General features: G+C 42.2%; 2 protein-coding genes across 4 annotated transcripts in view; one reads left to right on the forward strand and one right to left on the reverse strand.

The window, feature by feature from the left end:
• Positions 1 to 13560, reverse strand: part of CFAP221 (cilia and flagella associated protein 221) — a 269346-nt gene extending 255786 nt beyond the window's left edge. Inside the window, 3 exon segments of the mRNA XM_029605315.1 lie at positions 840 to 940; positions 3659 to 3843; positions 13284 to 13560. Coding sequence (XP_029461175.1) covers positions 840 to 940; positions 3659 to 3791 — 234 coding nt within the window. The 5' untranslated portion in view covers positions 3792 to 3843; positions 13284 to 13560.
• Positions 13515 to 15786, forward strand: part of SCTR (secretin receptor) — a 36371-nt gene continuing 34099 nt past the window's right edge. For 2 of the 3 annotated variants that reach the window (XM_029605312.1, XM_029605314.1), the window contains exon 1: positions 13515 to 13975. In XM_029605312.1, the coding sequence (XP_029461172.1) occupies positions 13895 to 13975 (81 nt within the window). In that variant the 5' untranslated portion in view covers positions 13515 to 13894. Of the gene's footprint in view, positions 14889 to 15786 lie in introns of all 3 variants that reach the window. The other variant, XM_029605313.1, reaches the window with a different exon arrangement.

Below are 15786 nucleotides of genomic sequence, written 5' to 3' on the forward strand. Positions count from 1 at the left end.
AGGAACACTGGTCCACACCCCAACCAAGAGACCGGTGCTTTAGAATGCAACGCAAGTTTGGGATGCACAAAGCTCAGATTTATTTGCAACTGGTTCTGAGTGCAGAAGAAACCTAGAGGAGATTTTAGAAGAAGAAATATTACTGTACAAGAATATGAATGAAGAGCCAGCTGTTCAAAAGCCCGCGTTCTTCACTGAATCTTACAGATCAGATTTCTTAGTTTATCTGAAAGGGTACACTTAAATGAATGAACATATAATCAAGAAATGATACAGAAAAGCTGTGGCAGTAAAACTGGAATGCAACAGGGAGTCCAAAATGGATAGTTATCTAAATTCCTGTAAAATGCTTATTTAGGTAAGTCCATTACAAAAATGAATGCTTTGATTAGGCAAGGGGCTTTACGGTTAGACAAGAAATCATCTTTCTTGACTGTTACTGCTGTATCTGAATATGTTCAAATAGCAATTTGTACATATAGGGAGCATTTTAAAGACTGGAGTGTTTAGTAGTCGGGGGAAGCGAGACAGAGTACAGCTACCAGCAGAAACATCTCACACAGAGTGGGTCCAGGTTCTGAAATGCTGGACTCTGTGTAAAGATTTGGGGAGGGGGTGCAGCAGTGCCTACTGGGCCTGGGCAGTGGCAAGTAGTGAAGTGAGGGGAAAGTAAAGTGATGTGTAACACCCTGACATCCTGACTATAGGGTGGACCGAAAGGGCAGCCTGTGAAAGTTTGGCTGGGCTCTGATGCCATGATGTCATGTTATCACTTCCCTAAAATCCAAAAGTGAAAAGGTGAGAGGTTTACAAATGTTCCTGTTCTTTTCCTAACTCACCAGAATCTGATGATGATGTTTTCCAATGTCGTAGCCTCCAAAATGCAGCACCCCAGGCTCAGCTTCTATGACTTTGTTTCTCACGATTTTCGCAAACACCTCTGAAATGAAATGTGTCACACAGGAGTAACCAAGATGACTCTTTAACAAAAATGGCAGTAATCAATAGGAGAGAAAAACATCTGCTCAACATTAAACACCTTCACTCTGTCCTTAGTATATCAAGAAGGCACCACAGCAAATCCTAGAAAATTCAGACATTATACTCTCTCCCTCTAAAAACAAAATCAATCCCCACCTGCCGATTGGTCTACTTTTCTAAATGCAAGTAAACACAGAAAAACTTCTTTTTCTCGTTCGAAAAGGTTTCAATGCTGGGAAATTCAGAGGCTTTGCAAAAAAAAATAAATCCATGCAGGTGTATATCTCCATGGAGGAGAGCTGTACACCACTAGGAGTTTTACTATCACTTTTGCAGCAATGGGCTGCATGTCTCCAGATCTCTGGCCATTCATGTGGTCAAATTTTACAGAACTAAGGCCATGCCTGTTATACAAAGCAAGACTGGGATGCACTCACCATAACCCATTCGTCCAGGAATCCTATCATATATAGATAGGAAGGAAGTATTTTGCAAAAAGGGTCCGTTGTGGTTTCAATCAGAGCTGGCTTTAAAATGTTAGCACCCATAGACAGAGTGCCATGGCAAGGCGCCCCTTTGAAGCTGTGCCAGCACATGGCCCTAAAGCAAGCAGAAGCAGGCTCCTCTTTGGCCTGCGTGTTTGGCACCTTCAAATATTTGGCAACCTAGGAAGCTGCTTAATATAGGCCTGGTTTCAATGGCTTGTGTAGCTACAGTGCACTCTCATCCTTAGGGCCCAGTTTATAGTAAAAAAAAAAAAAAACCCTAAAACTGGTGTGCAGCCACAGGCTATCAAGGGGATGAGTTCCAAACAGATAAAATACTCCAAAAAGGGATTCAGATACTGCAATGAGAAAGGAAACTAGGCAGATACCTGACAGGTCTTCAAAGTCTATGTTAAACAGAAAAAACACAACTCATTAGCTCCCTCCCAGACCCTCTTCCATAGACGAAATCCCTAATTTCTAGTCCTCTCCCCACCCTAGTCACTGCTTCTAGACCCCCTTAATCAAAAAAGAAAAGAACCCTGGTGTCTAGAGGGGTCCTCCATATCTTTAAAGAAATCTCTGGTGTCTAGTGGGGCCCAGAGCAGCCTCTAAGCTCTGGGCTGTTTGCTGCTATCTTGCAAAATGGCGCCAGCCAGCCTTTGTCCCATCACATCATTTATTTTGAAGAGGAGGGATTTAGGAAAGGAGCGGGGCATCACCACGCAATTTTAAAATCTTTTTTTAGACTTTTTCCCCTGCGGTTATGGGAGTAGGCTGGAGTCTCACAAGACCCCCCAGGGGAGGATCTTTTCTATTTAGGTGGGAGATTCAGTGCCACTGCAAGCCCTTTAAGAAGCATCGCAGGGACATCAGGATGTGCAATACATCCCGATGCCCCTGGGATCAGTTATCTACAATGCCTGAGTTTTTGTTAAAATAACAAGGCTTGCTTTTTTTGAGGCAAACCATGTTATTTTATTACCATAAAATTGGCTATTAATGAGCTGCTTTGAATGTATTTGTAAAGTATATGCATGCAAATCGCATGCAAAGCTGCTCATTATAAAGGGGCAGGTTCTAGCCCTATATATGCGTGATAAATGCTGTTTTTCATGCATTATACCTATATTGCAGCTTAGTAAATAAACCCTTGCGTTTATAAAATAGGGAGTAAGGGGCTTATCTGGATATCTGCTGAAGATACAGATATAAAAATGAATTCCCAGGAGAAAATGCTGGTGACCAGGAGGGTTTGAGGACAGGAATATCTGCAAGGGCCACAGTGGAGGAGTAGCCTAGTGGTTAGAGCAGTGGTCTATGACCCAGCAAAACCAGTGTTCAAAACTCATTGTCGCTCCTTGTGACCTTGGGTAAGTCACTTTACCCTCCATTACCTCAAGAGTGCAATTAGACTATAATCCCTGTGGGGATAGGGAAATACCTGAATGTAAACTGCTTTGATGTATGTTTTGAAGTGCCAAAAAGCAGAATATAAAAAATAAATAAATCCTTTGGTCTAACTGCTAAGGACTCCCAACCCTAGACTGAATTCTGTGTCAGGAGCACAAACAAGATTTTCAAGTCTCTGTTCCATCACAGAAGAAAAACACATTGTAGCCTAATGACAAGTGAAAAGAAAGGTCTGAAATCACTTTCACTTGCTAACCCAAAAACCCAACAGAATCAGCAGTAAAATGATGGGTGCAGGGAAGACATTACCACTTGCTACATATCCTTCTGAAATATTGCAATGCATATACATATTGTTCTATGTAAAGCCCCCATCCGCTGTTGGGCAGTTCATCGTTTTATGTAAACCGGAGTGATTTGTAATTCCAACAAGAACTTCGGTATATAAAAATTAAAAATAAATAAATAATATACAACTTTATTTTAAGCTTTTCCAATTTACTTCATTTTTAAGAATAGACCCAGGGGAATGCCTGTAATCTTGTTGTTTCCTCCTCCTCACCACAATTCTTCATTTTGCAGCAAGTAGGAAGCACAGCACACAGAACCAGAGTGGCATAAATAATGGCAACAAGCTGTAGATGTTAGAAAAATAAAAATGAACTGAAGTACAGCTACACCAGCCGTAGGAATGCCAGTTTTAAAAGCTCATCTCCTAATACGCCTCCCTGTTTCTTAACTGGAAACAGAAAATACTGACTGAATGCAAAGCTACTTACTTGTTTCGAGTAGGTGATTGGGTACCTTCCTTTTCTTAGGCTCCTCAACCAGGCTGTCCAACAGGATAGGCACCTTCTTAAAAGTGCTCTCACCACCACTGAGGTCTACGTGACTTGGTTGTATCACCTCCATTTTACAAAGATAAGGGTAACGTCAGGCAGATGGAACACACGATTTTCATAACCTGCAATGACCCAAAAATTAAATGTCCAGAAAAGAAAAGGAGACTGGAACAATGAAAAAAAGTATTGCACAGACTAACTGAAAAGCAGAAAAAAGAACTGGCAGGGAGTAAGCATGGAGATGATGAGGAGTATGGGGCATTAGAGAGGGAAATCTGGATGGGACAGAGCATTTGGAGGCGAGTTTTCTGTCCTGAAACAGACATTATGACTGCAAAAAGATCGAGCTCCTGGGTTTGACGTCTGCTCCCCAGGGCCATTCAGGGATGTGGCAAAGTCATCGCTCAATGGCACCATCTAGTATTAATATTAAAATAATGGATAGCTATTCTTGTTTAGTCCTTAATAGGTAAATCAGAGTGCTACTGTGCTGATCCTCATCAGAACTCTATGCAGACATCACACTGGGACTTGGTACTTGTAAATAATGACTACAGAATGAAAAACATGTGTAGATCTGGCAGATTTTTTTCTTGGCCTAGTAGTTGCCCCTTTCTCTTTTTTTTTCCAGCTCATTGGGGAGGGGGATTAAGAGAACAGCAAAGAACAGCAGCAGTTAAAACAAAGGCCCTGACACATCTTCACATTTTTTGTGTATGCAAATAAATCCCCACACTAGGTAGTGCTTTTTCCCATGGCCTTGTTTATTTTTGTGTTTTAGGATTTATGGGAGGTTTTTTGTGGTCTACACTTCTGACAATTTCAATTTTGTTCCCAGGGTTTAGCCCAGGGCCTCTCAAACTGTGGGTCTTGACCCCAAATGGAGTCGTAAGTACCTCAAATGGCAGCACTTGTCAGGCACCAGCAGAATCATTAATAGTCGAAATCAGCATGGGGCCTGCAAGCCAGCACACCCTCGCAGGCCCTGCAGCAGCCCTACACTTAAATGAGTTTCTGTGGTAACAGGAAGACCTACACGAGGAGAGAGCAAGGCCGCTACAGGGCCTGCGAGCTTGCACTAACCTACAGGCCCTGTAATGACTTTCAGATCACCGTCGGGCTTGGAACCAGCCATGAAGAGAGGAGAGGGCTAAGTGTGTATGGGTCAGTGGAGATTCCACTGTTCTCTTCTCACCCACCACTGAACCAATCCAAGAGAAAAATGTTGCCCATCATCATCCTGCCTCTCTTCCCATCAGTTGTCATCCACCTTTGACTCAGGGCCCAAAGGAAAATGTTGCCACTGATCCTGACGAGGAGGATATTTGGAGGAGGGGCTATTTGAAGGGATGGATGAGATGCAGGCGAGGTTTGAGGGTTGGATAAGGTAGACAAGCATTGGCGGTGGAGGCTGAGAAAGGGGGGAATGACAGAAGATCAACTGGAGGATGCAAGAAGAGTTGGAGGTGAGAAAGGATCAGCTAGGGGGAATGTAAGAGAAGGTTTGAAGGGGAGGATATGAGGCTGGGTGGTGAAAGAGGAGATGGGGTGAAAGAAAAAGGATGGCAGAGGATCACTTGGGGGCTATAAGAAGGGCCTGGTGGTGAAAGAATCAGTTGGGGGAATGCGAAAATTGCTGGAGGGGTGAGAAAAGGAGATAGGCTAGGGAAGTGAGAGGCATGGAGGTTGAGAGAGGGGGGTCTGCTGGAGAACAGGAGATTAAAAAAGGTATGCTGAAGAGAGTGAAGGTTGAATGAAGGGATCAGCTGGACTGCAAGGTGAGTAAGAAGGAATGATTGTTGGAGGAGGACTGCAACCTTGGTAATTTGTTTTGGTCATGTTCTGAGTCATGTGAGTGTATGTATGAGCTTGTGTGTTTTTGCGTGTGTGTGTGTGTGTGTGTGTGTGTGTGTGTGTGTGTGTTGCTAATGTTTCTGGGTATTTTTTTTTCTAATTTATGGATCCTACAGTGCCCAGCAGGACCTTCCAGGATGCAGGTGCCACACATTAAGTGAGTCAGATGAGTGAGAAAATATGTATTTCTCACTCATCTCGCCCTTGTTACAATGTAACAAGGGCGAGATGCCCTTGTTACATTGCTAGCCCTTGTTACATTGCTCGCCCTTGTTACAATGTAACTTTTGCCTCCGCCAATATCTTTCTCATATTAATTTGTTTGTTGGCTATGTTATTGTTAAAACTTTGTTCTATGTAAACCGAGTTGATTTGATCTGTATCAAGAAATTCGGTATAAAAAAAAGCCTTAAATAAATAAATAAATAAAATGTATTTGAGGGAGAGAGAGCTTATGTGAATCAGAGAGTGTGAATGTGAAAGAGAGAGAGCGAGCATATGTGAATGAGAGAGTGTGTATGTGAGGGAGAGAGAGAGAGCAGGTATGAAATTTGTTGAGAAGGATGGTATATCACATTTTATTAAAATTAGAGAGGGAGAGGGCAGGTGTGTGAGAGGGTATACGAGAGAAGATGAGAGCACGTGTGAGTGAAAGAGGAGTGTGTGAACATGAGTGCGTATTTGAGAAAGGAGTATGTGAGTGAAAATGAACATATGTATGTTAGAGAGTATGTTTATGAAAGAGGAGAAAGTTTGTATATGAAACTCCATTTACAGGAGTGAATGTATGGGAAGAGCTAGGAAAATTGAAAGTGGGTAAAACTATGGGGCCAGATAAGGTATATCCTAAGATACTAAGGTAGCTCACAGATGTGCTGGCGGGTCCACTGAAAGACCTGTTCAATACATCCCTGGAAACTGGAGTGGTGCCACAAACTTGGAGAAGAGCAGCTGTGATCCTGTTTCACAACAGTAGTAGCAGAGAGGAGGCTGGAAACTATAGACTGTTTAGCCTCACCTTGATGGTGGGAAAATTAATGGAGACTCTGCTGAAGGAAAGGATAGTGAACTACAAATCAGCAGGTTGCTGGACCCAAGGCAGCATGGTTTCACCAATGAAAGGTCCTTTCAGACAAATCTGATTGATGTTGTTGATTAGGTGACTAGAGAATTGGATCAAAGGGCACTTGATGTGATTTACATGGATTTCAGCAAAGCTTTTGATATGGTCCCACATCAGAGGCTCATGAATAAAATGAGAAGCTTGGGAGTGGGTGCCATGGTGGTATTTATTTATTTATTTATTTATTAGTTTTTTCTATACCGGTGTTGGTACATACCTTCACACCAGTTAACAGAATTTCATAAATTAATAATAACATAAAATAACATAAAAAGAAGATAAAATACAATACACTTCAAAAAACAACAAATCAATCATAAAAAAAATTAATCCAAATATAAAAATACAACATAAAATGCTCACCTATAAAACTGAAGAAGAATAAAAACAAATAAATAAAATAAAAATAATTCTAACTCGATCCCACTTGGAAGGCTTGTATATATAACCAGATTTTTAACGATTTCTTGAACTCTTTCAAATTACTTTGTAACCTTAGTTCAATGGGAAATGAATTCTAGAGACCTGGTCCCGCTAATGACACAGCTCTTTCTCTGACGGATGTAAGACTGGCTGTGGAGAGCGAAGGGACTACCAAAAGGCCTTTACCAGCTGACCGTAAATTTCGTTGGGGAGTGTGAATGCGAATGACTGCATTCACCCAGTCCACTTGTTCATCATATACCGCTTTATGTATTAGACATAACGTTTTATATTAAATTCTAAATTCAATAGGCAACCAGTGCAACTCAGCAAGAACAGGGGTAATGTGATCTTTTTTATTGGTGCCGGAAATGAGTCGGGCGGCAAATTTCTGTAGAATTTGAAGCGGTCTAATCGATGTTTTTGGAAGACCCAACAGCAAAGAATTGCAATAATCTAGGTTTGTGAAAATCAAAGCCTGTAACACAGTTCTAAATTCCTCATAATTTAACAAAGGTTTTAGACGTTTGAGTACTAATAATTTATAATAACATTCTTGAATTTTGACTGCAATGTGTTTTTTAAGTGTAAATTCAGGATCCAGCCAGACACCTAAGTCTCTAACTTTATTCCCTAAAGTTATGGGCACATTCTCTATATTAAACACTTTAGATTGATCAACTGTTGACATTTTACGTTCTAATAACATAATTTCTGTTTTTTTGTAGTTCATACTCAGTTTCATTTGATTCAATAGCTGCTTAATGATATTTAAATACATGTTGGCAAGTTTAAAAGTCTTGTCAATTGAATCATTTACCGGAAGAACGATTTGGATATCGTCTGCATATATATAATAATTGAGTTGCATTCATCTGGATTACAAACTGGTTGACTGACAGGAGACAGCGTGTGATGGTAAATGGAACCTACTCTGAAGAGAGAATAGCATTAAGTGGAAGGATCAGTTTTGGGACTGGTTCTGTTCAATATTTCTGTGAGCGACATTGTGGTAAGGATAGAAGATAAAGTTTGTCTATTTGTGGATGATACTAAGATCTGCAACAGTGTGCACATGCCTGAAGGAGCAGAGAGAATGAAAAGTGATTTAAGAAAGCTTGATCGAAGATTTGGCATCTTGGATTCAATCCCAAGAAGTACAGAGTCAGGCTTCTGGGGTGCGGCAATCCAAAAGAGCTGTTTGTATTGAGGGGGGTGAAAGACTAATGTGCATGGACTGGGAGAGGGACCTTGGGGGAATCGTGTCTGGTGATCTGAAGGCAGTGAAACAATGTGACAAGGCGATAGCTAAAGCCAGATGAATGCTATAGAGAGAGGAATAACCAGGAAGAAAAGGGAGGTGATAATGCCCTTCTACAGATCCTTGGTGAGGCCTCACCTGGAATACTGTGTTCAGTTCTGGAGACCGTATCTCAAAAATGACAGAGACAGGATGGAAGCAGTCCAAAGAAGGGTGACTAAAATAGTATGGTGTCTGTATCAGAAGGCTTATAAGGAAAGGCTGAAAGATCTAAATATGTATAACCTGGAAGAGAAGAGGTACAGGTGAGATATGATATAGACCTTCAGATACCTGAAAGGTTTTCATGTTGCATGAAATTCAAACCTTTTCCGTTAGAAAGCAAACAGTAGAACTAGGGGTCACAAAATTAATTTCCAACAGAACCAACATCAGGAAATATTTCTTCACGGAGAAGGTAGTGGACGCCTGGAATCCCCTTCCGGAAGAGATGGTGAGGAGGAAAACAGTAAATGAATTCAAAAAGGCATGAAATAAATACTGTGGATCCCTAAAGGCTAGAAGCTGGAAATAAAGAAGACGGTGCATGTGGGTAACCTGCATGGAGCGACAGTTACTGCCCTTAATAGAAGGCATGGGGATTACTACCTTTAATCAATTAGCTCCCATGCTTTTAACGCAACTGCAACATTGCTCTCTGCTTCAGCAGGAGTTAAAAAGGGGAATTGGATTTGGATGACGGCCAAACCTGGACCCCAACTTTTCCAGACCGGGATACTGATATGCAGACAATAGGGAAAAAGTGCAGGACTACTACAACCAAGTCCAAATGCAAAGCACTTTCAAGCAGCATTATCCGAGTTATCAAGAAGGATGCTCAATTGCTATCATAAGAAACTTGCTGGGCAGACAGGATTTGGTCTTTTTCTGCCAGGGTGCCTGGAAATCAAACATTTCCTGGAATGGAGCATGGTAATTTTTTTGTATTCTTATTAGTTTTAATTTTTGGATGTTATTTGAAGTGTCTGCTACTATGAAATATTTTATTGGTGTTTGGGAAATTTTTTAAAATTTATATGAGTTTTTAATTATTGGAAGTCCTATTCATCAGTTGTTTTGAAATATTATTTTGTCAGTATAGTTTTACTATTTTGATTAATGTATTTATTGATGTTATTGTTTTATGTTTAATGAGGAATGGTGATGTTTCTGTTTTTCCATTATTGCACTATACACAGAGTTTTACTTGTTGCCGTTCCCAGTTCAGTTTTTGTCGGCACATTTCTATTTGCACTTTGTCTCTTTATTCTGTATTTGGCGACGGTCTGTTTGCGTTCTGCATATGGTATTCTGCTAGCATGTAGTTTCTGCGTAAAGATCAATAGCAACCTGGTATCATCTGTTTTCCTAACAGGAGGTGTATTGGTGTTTTAAGACCTGGTATAATATTGTAGTGTTGCCTTTTCATAGGTAGAATTGTTGTTTGTGTGCTGGCAGTTAATGATGTTTTGGTATAGGAGATTTACTATACTATAACTGTAATTCAGTTTTCTCATGGTTTTCTTTTTAAAAAAAATGTAATGTTCATTAAACCCAACAACATTATAGGAATAATTATGTCCCACTCCAACCCTATCCCACCCTCTTACCTCCCCCCTCCCCTGACCTCCACAAGTACATATTCAAAGAAACTTATAACATCCACATTTTAATTTCGGCGGGCACCGGGAAAGTGTACAGAAAAGCAGAAAAAAACTGCTTTTCTGTACACGCTCCAACTTACTAGCATAGCGATATTAAGTCGGAGGCCCCCAAAAATTAAAAAAAATTAAAAATCTGCCCACGGCCCATGGGTTGGAAGACGGATGCTCAATTTTGCCGGTGGCCGTTTTCCGAACCCGTGGCTGTCAGCAGGTTCGAGAACCGATGCGGTAAAATTGAGCGTCGGCTGTCAAACCCGCTGACAGCCACCGCTTCTGTCAAAAGGGAGGTGCTAGGGACGTGCTAGTGTCCCTAGCACCTTCTTTTACTGTGGGCCCTCATTTGCATACGGGCCGATACTGAATCGTGCGCCCAGGACATTGGCCTGTGCGCGTGTCGGGAGAGCGGGTGCTCGCCAGCTCTCCCGCAACTTTTACTGTATCGGCCCGATAGAGAGAAATTAGGGCGATACTCTCAATATGGTACACTAATTTGTGACTCTCGCCATTGGGTATACAGTAGCTAAGCCTTTTCAAATCTAGACAATTTATCATTCTTAATTGTGGTTAACTTCTCTAAATAATAAACAGATCATAACTGTTTATTAACCGCCAGCAGATCAGGGGTAGTTTCCAACAAGCAGCTAAAAAACAAATCGGAAACCGATCCAGTTGGCTGTATTAGAGTGAAAACAATAGGAATCGGATGATCACACGAAGCCCTTTATTATGTGCACATAATAAAGGGCTTCGTGTGATCATCCGATTCCTATTGTTTTCAACAAGCAGCTAATGCACACCGAGCTGCAATTATAATCTGAATAATCAATAACTGCGCATTTTTAGTAATATGTTCAATTGGGAAACCCAAAAGAAAAACCTTGGATTCCTTGGGAATAGTATTCTTAGTAATATCTTGAATCCATTTAATAATCGTATCCCAATATTTCTGGGCCAAGAGGCATTCCCACCAAATGTGATATAGACGTGCTTACACCCTTATGTAAGCGCCAACATTCACTGTTTCCATGAGGACAGATTCTGTGGAGGCGCTCTGGGGTAAGATTAGTAATTTACATCCATTTTCCATGAGCACCGATGAAATGGAACTTTTTTTACAGACAGAAAGCATAAATCCTAGTCGTCATCCTCCAATTCAACTCCAAGGTCTTTTTCCCATGCTGTTAAATGTTTAGATTTATCCACCAACTTACCTAAAAACATGATATATAACTTAGAAAGTATCTTTTGAACCTTGTGAGCTGCGCTACAATAACCTTCAAAAATTGTTTTCCAAACTGAAAACCCTCCAGCTGAGACAACAGTATTCCCAAAATGTTTCAACTGTATATAAGGGAATGCATCATGAGGTGAGAGCTGGAATTTATTCAGAAGACAATCCAAGCTAACCATCCCATGATTATCCCACACCTGACCCAACTGTGAAATTCCCAAAATTTCCCATTAAATAAAATCCTTAGAGGTTAGCCTGGAGAGAATGTGGGGAAACAGTAAGAATAATCATGGACCCCTACCAGAACAGATTTCCATCTGTCCCAAAGTTTCATTGTACAATTTGTTTATGGCAATAGGAAAGTCCTATTAAGACAGGAATTCTTAGGGAGCCATACCATTGCTTTAAGGGGGGAGCGGGGCATGCCATATATGTCTTGTTCAATTTTTACCCATGGCTTAACGTCCTTCTCCCTATGCCATTCCACAATGGCTTAAACTGTGATGCTAAATAATATTTCTGAAAATTGGGTAGCCCTAAACCACCAGAAAACTTTGGCTGATAAATGATCGAGGTCTCTATCCTCATAGGCTTACATTTCCAAATAAAAGCAAAGATTTATTTACAAATGCATTTTTAAAAGGCATCGGAGAATATGATTGGTAAAGTTTGCAAAAGATAGCACAAGGAAGTATAACTGAATGAAACATTGCTAGGTACTCATACTGCCTGTCTCTTGTACTGTATACTGTCTTCCACTCATCCCCAGGCCGAATCCAGATTAAGTTATAGGCACCGCGGAGGTCCAACATAGTGAAGACCATAGATTCTTAGAGACGGTCAAATAATGTGGCGATAAGCAGTAAAGGATACTGATCCTTTTTTGTAATCGCATTTAGCCCTCTGTAATCGACGCAAGGCCATCTTTTTTGGAGACGAAGAAGACGCCACCCCTGGCAGAGGAGGTAGAGGGTCAAATAAAACCCCGGTTAAGGTTCTCTTTGATATAATCCGTCATTGCTTGGGTCTCTGGGACAGATAGTGGGTACACCCTGCCATGAGGAGATTCGGAGTTTGGAAGTAGCTCAATGGCACAGTCGTACACTCTATGAGCGGGCAGTGTCTCTGCCTCCTTTTTGAAGAAGATGCCTGCTTAGTCAATGTATGGTGGAGGCAACCCACTAGGATGGCTGCTAAAGGCAAACAGAGGGGTGGTTCTATTCGTTGCAGGCAGTTGTGGCAATGAGGGCCCCAGCTGGACAGCTGTAGAGAAGCCCAATCAAACGTCAGAGAGTGGAGTTGTAGCCACAAAGGCCCAGCACAATGGGGTGTACTGCTTTATCAATAATGTGGAGAACTATGTCTTCTATGTGCAGTGTTCCTGTTTGCACGCACACCTGGCCACCATCAGAAACAGGATGTTGGGGCTCCATGCACCATTGCTCTGTCCCAGTATGGCACTTCTTATGTTTTTAACATTGCATAACCAGCATCTTCACACATAATGACCCTCAGCAGAACTTTTAAATGTTGGCTCCTCCTGTCAGAAAGTGCAGATATATTCTCTCCTCTGAAAAATCTGGCCATCAAACTATGCGTTTGCCAGACTGTGACTGGCTACTACCAAAAACATTGTCCTTCCACCACGGGAAACTTTCATTTAGATCCAGCACTTATAGCAAGAAATCAAGAACAGAACTTGTTAACTACGCTTTCCACCCAACAGGTGGCTGCAGCATGCATTGGTTCTGCAGTATATGTCTAACTGCAAAGCTAGGGAGGAAAGACTTGTCGGAGGTACAAATGACCCATTTAAACAGCTGTGTTAGTTTTAATGGTAAAGTGTAGCAGGCACATGTCCCTCCCAGCGCCTGCCACGGGCCTATGGACGGGGCGCAGGCGACAATACATGGCACAAGCCACGCGCCTCCCTTACTGTCGGATTTTAAGCTGGACCGAAGACCTACCACGTATCGCCCACCTCCGAGGCCGACCCACTCTCCGCGGGACACAGCATTGCGCCTAAAGCGAGGCTGCCGGCAGTCCTTCGGCCCCCAACACGGACGCTCACCGGCTGCAGGCCAGGACGCGGGCCTGCGTTTCCAAGGCAACGCGCGTCCTCGCGGCTACCGCGCACAGCTCGCGACCGAGTTCTGAAAGGGAGGGGGAGAGAGAGAGAGAGCGCGCGCCAGAGCGGCGCGAGCTTTCTTGTGTCTGGGATCCTCTCGTGATTGTTTTAAGGAAGTCTTCCGGCCCGGGCGAGCGATCGGGGCTGTGCTGCTGGAAAGCAGCTTTCCCGGGAACCCGCCATCCGCCCGACAGGTGCAGGTGCCGGACCCTGCCAAGCTCTGCAGTAAATCCAAGATTGCAACATGCTGATTAAACAAGATTACTCGGGAAGTCAAGGGGAGGGACGGTTTGGGTGGAGTTGGGGACGACTTTGCATAAGAATCAGCGCTCAGGCTTTGCTTGAGTTTGGGGGAGAAGGAGGTGAACTGGTCCTAAACGAGCTGGCGTCTCTGGCAGGAGTCCAGCCGTCAGGGCAGCAGTTCCCAGTGCACGATGAGGCACACAGGGGATGGCCACTGAGCCCGCAGCACTCATCGCCAGCATGTGGCGGCGACTTCTCGTCATTCTTTTCTTAGCTGATACTTTGCTTGTAAGTAGAGCCATGTCTTCACGTGGTTTCCGTTTCTTTACCCGTCTTTATCTGAAACCTTGCATGTGGCGTGAGTCAAAGCTTTTAACCAGATCAAACTGCTGAGGCTTAGCTTAAAAAACGGGTTTAAGATCCGGGGTGGAAATATTAAACTGAAAAGAAAGCCCTTTTCTCGCAACGTGTCCTGAAGTGAGGTGACTATACACGGAGACGGTAAAGTAAATGGAAAGGCGAAGTCAGCAACCTGATGCTTCGCATAACTTCACAATTTTATTTCGGGCACTCAGTGCCTCCTGTAACATCGACGAGTTGCTCTGGGCGCCTGGCGATGAAACACCTTGCATGCATCGGGTTACACCGTTTTACTCGCCGGGATGATGGATCTGCACGCGCAGTTGTCATCTATTTGTTGTTGTTGTTGTTGGAAAACAAAAGACTTGTAATATTAAATCTGATCCTAGAAGGTGCCGTTGCTAGTCTGCCGTCAGCTCCTTTTATTTAAGGATTTCGTTCTCTCTTTCGATCAGGGTGGGATGAAGATGCCTTAGTTTACAGTGGGTTCCTCAGACCTGAAGCCCTGGCCCCGGTATCTTTAGTCCAGGGAACGTGTATAAAGGGAATTTTATTGGTTGTGTCTATGGGGAAATCTCCAGCCTTTACTTTCGAAATGTATGGTAGAATTCAGTGGTTACTATTTGGGATTTATCTGGAAGAACTTTTGATGCCTTGAAAGCCAAAGCAAAAAAAAAAAAAATTCTGCTTAGGCATGACTTCCCGTTTCGAGAGAAAATAGGAATCGGTATACGACATACACTGGAGGATACAGATCAGAGAATACGTTAGGAAATAAGAAAAATGAATTTAATGTTCGTTCCTATGGCAAGATACTACTCACCAAAGGCATTGTGAGCAGGTGAGTAAAGGTAATCCGAAATAGTGTGTATGCATATACATCTTATTACAATTTACTTTAGCACCACAGGTAGATATATTTCGAATTATATAGATATTTAGAATGTCCTATGCCTACAATTATTTATGTATCTTTATAGATAGAATGTTTTTAGTTTTACTATGTTTTAATATAGAATTGTTAAGACTTTTTCTACTTTTTACTTTAATTGGTAATAGAATATTTATGCTTCTTCCATTTATAAGTTATTGTATGTGGCACTAATGTAAATTGCAAAACGATGATGATTTCATTGCTTTATTTTCTTTTTAAGAAGTTGTTCTGTATTCCCAATATGAAAAATTGACTGTCAGGCAAACAGGGTCTTCTTGAATGTTTGAATGAAAAAAAGCCACAAAGCCTAATGGGACTGGTAGTGGGTTACAGTAGCTTTTGCTCAGATAATGGAGCATTGGGGTGTACAATATATGTTCAAATGCCAGGTCAGTAAGAGGTGCTGTGCATGAAAAGCTTACCCTTCCTTAAGGTTTAGTTTAAGCCTCTGGTCATCTGGAACTGAAATGTTTTAATACATTTTGTAAGAATTTAACCTTAATGATGTCTGTCCCCCGCTCGTACCGTGATCAGTCCAGACTCCTGGGTTTATGCATCCCTGCCAGCAGATGGAGACAGAGAAAGTTTTACTGACATTGCTACATAATCCCTGGTGCTACCTCCAGTTCCTCAGTATTTCTCTGTCTCCAGCAGATGGTGGTTGGTGCAATACCTGAAGTTTTGCCATCTGGAGAGTTCAGTCAACAATGGTGTACGTTATCGAATGTGTAATAACAAACCTTAATGATGTCTTATATATGGCAGCGGGGGGGGGGGGGGGGGGGTGGAGTTAATTGGTTAGAGA

This window comes from Rhinatrema bivittatum, chromosome 6, assembly GCF_901001135.1.
Source record: "Rhinatrema bivittatum chromosome 6, aRhiBiv1.1, whole genome shotgun sequence".
In the NCBI taxonomy this organism is placed as follows: domain Eukaryota; kingdom Metazoa; phylum Chordata; class Amphibia; order Gymnophiona; family Rhinatrematidae; genus Rhinatrema; species Rhinatrema bivittatum.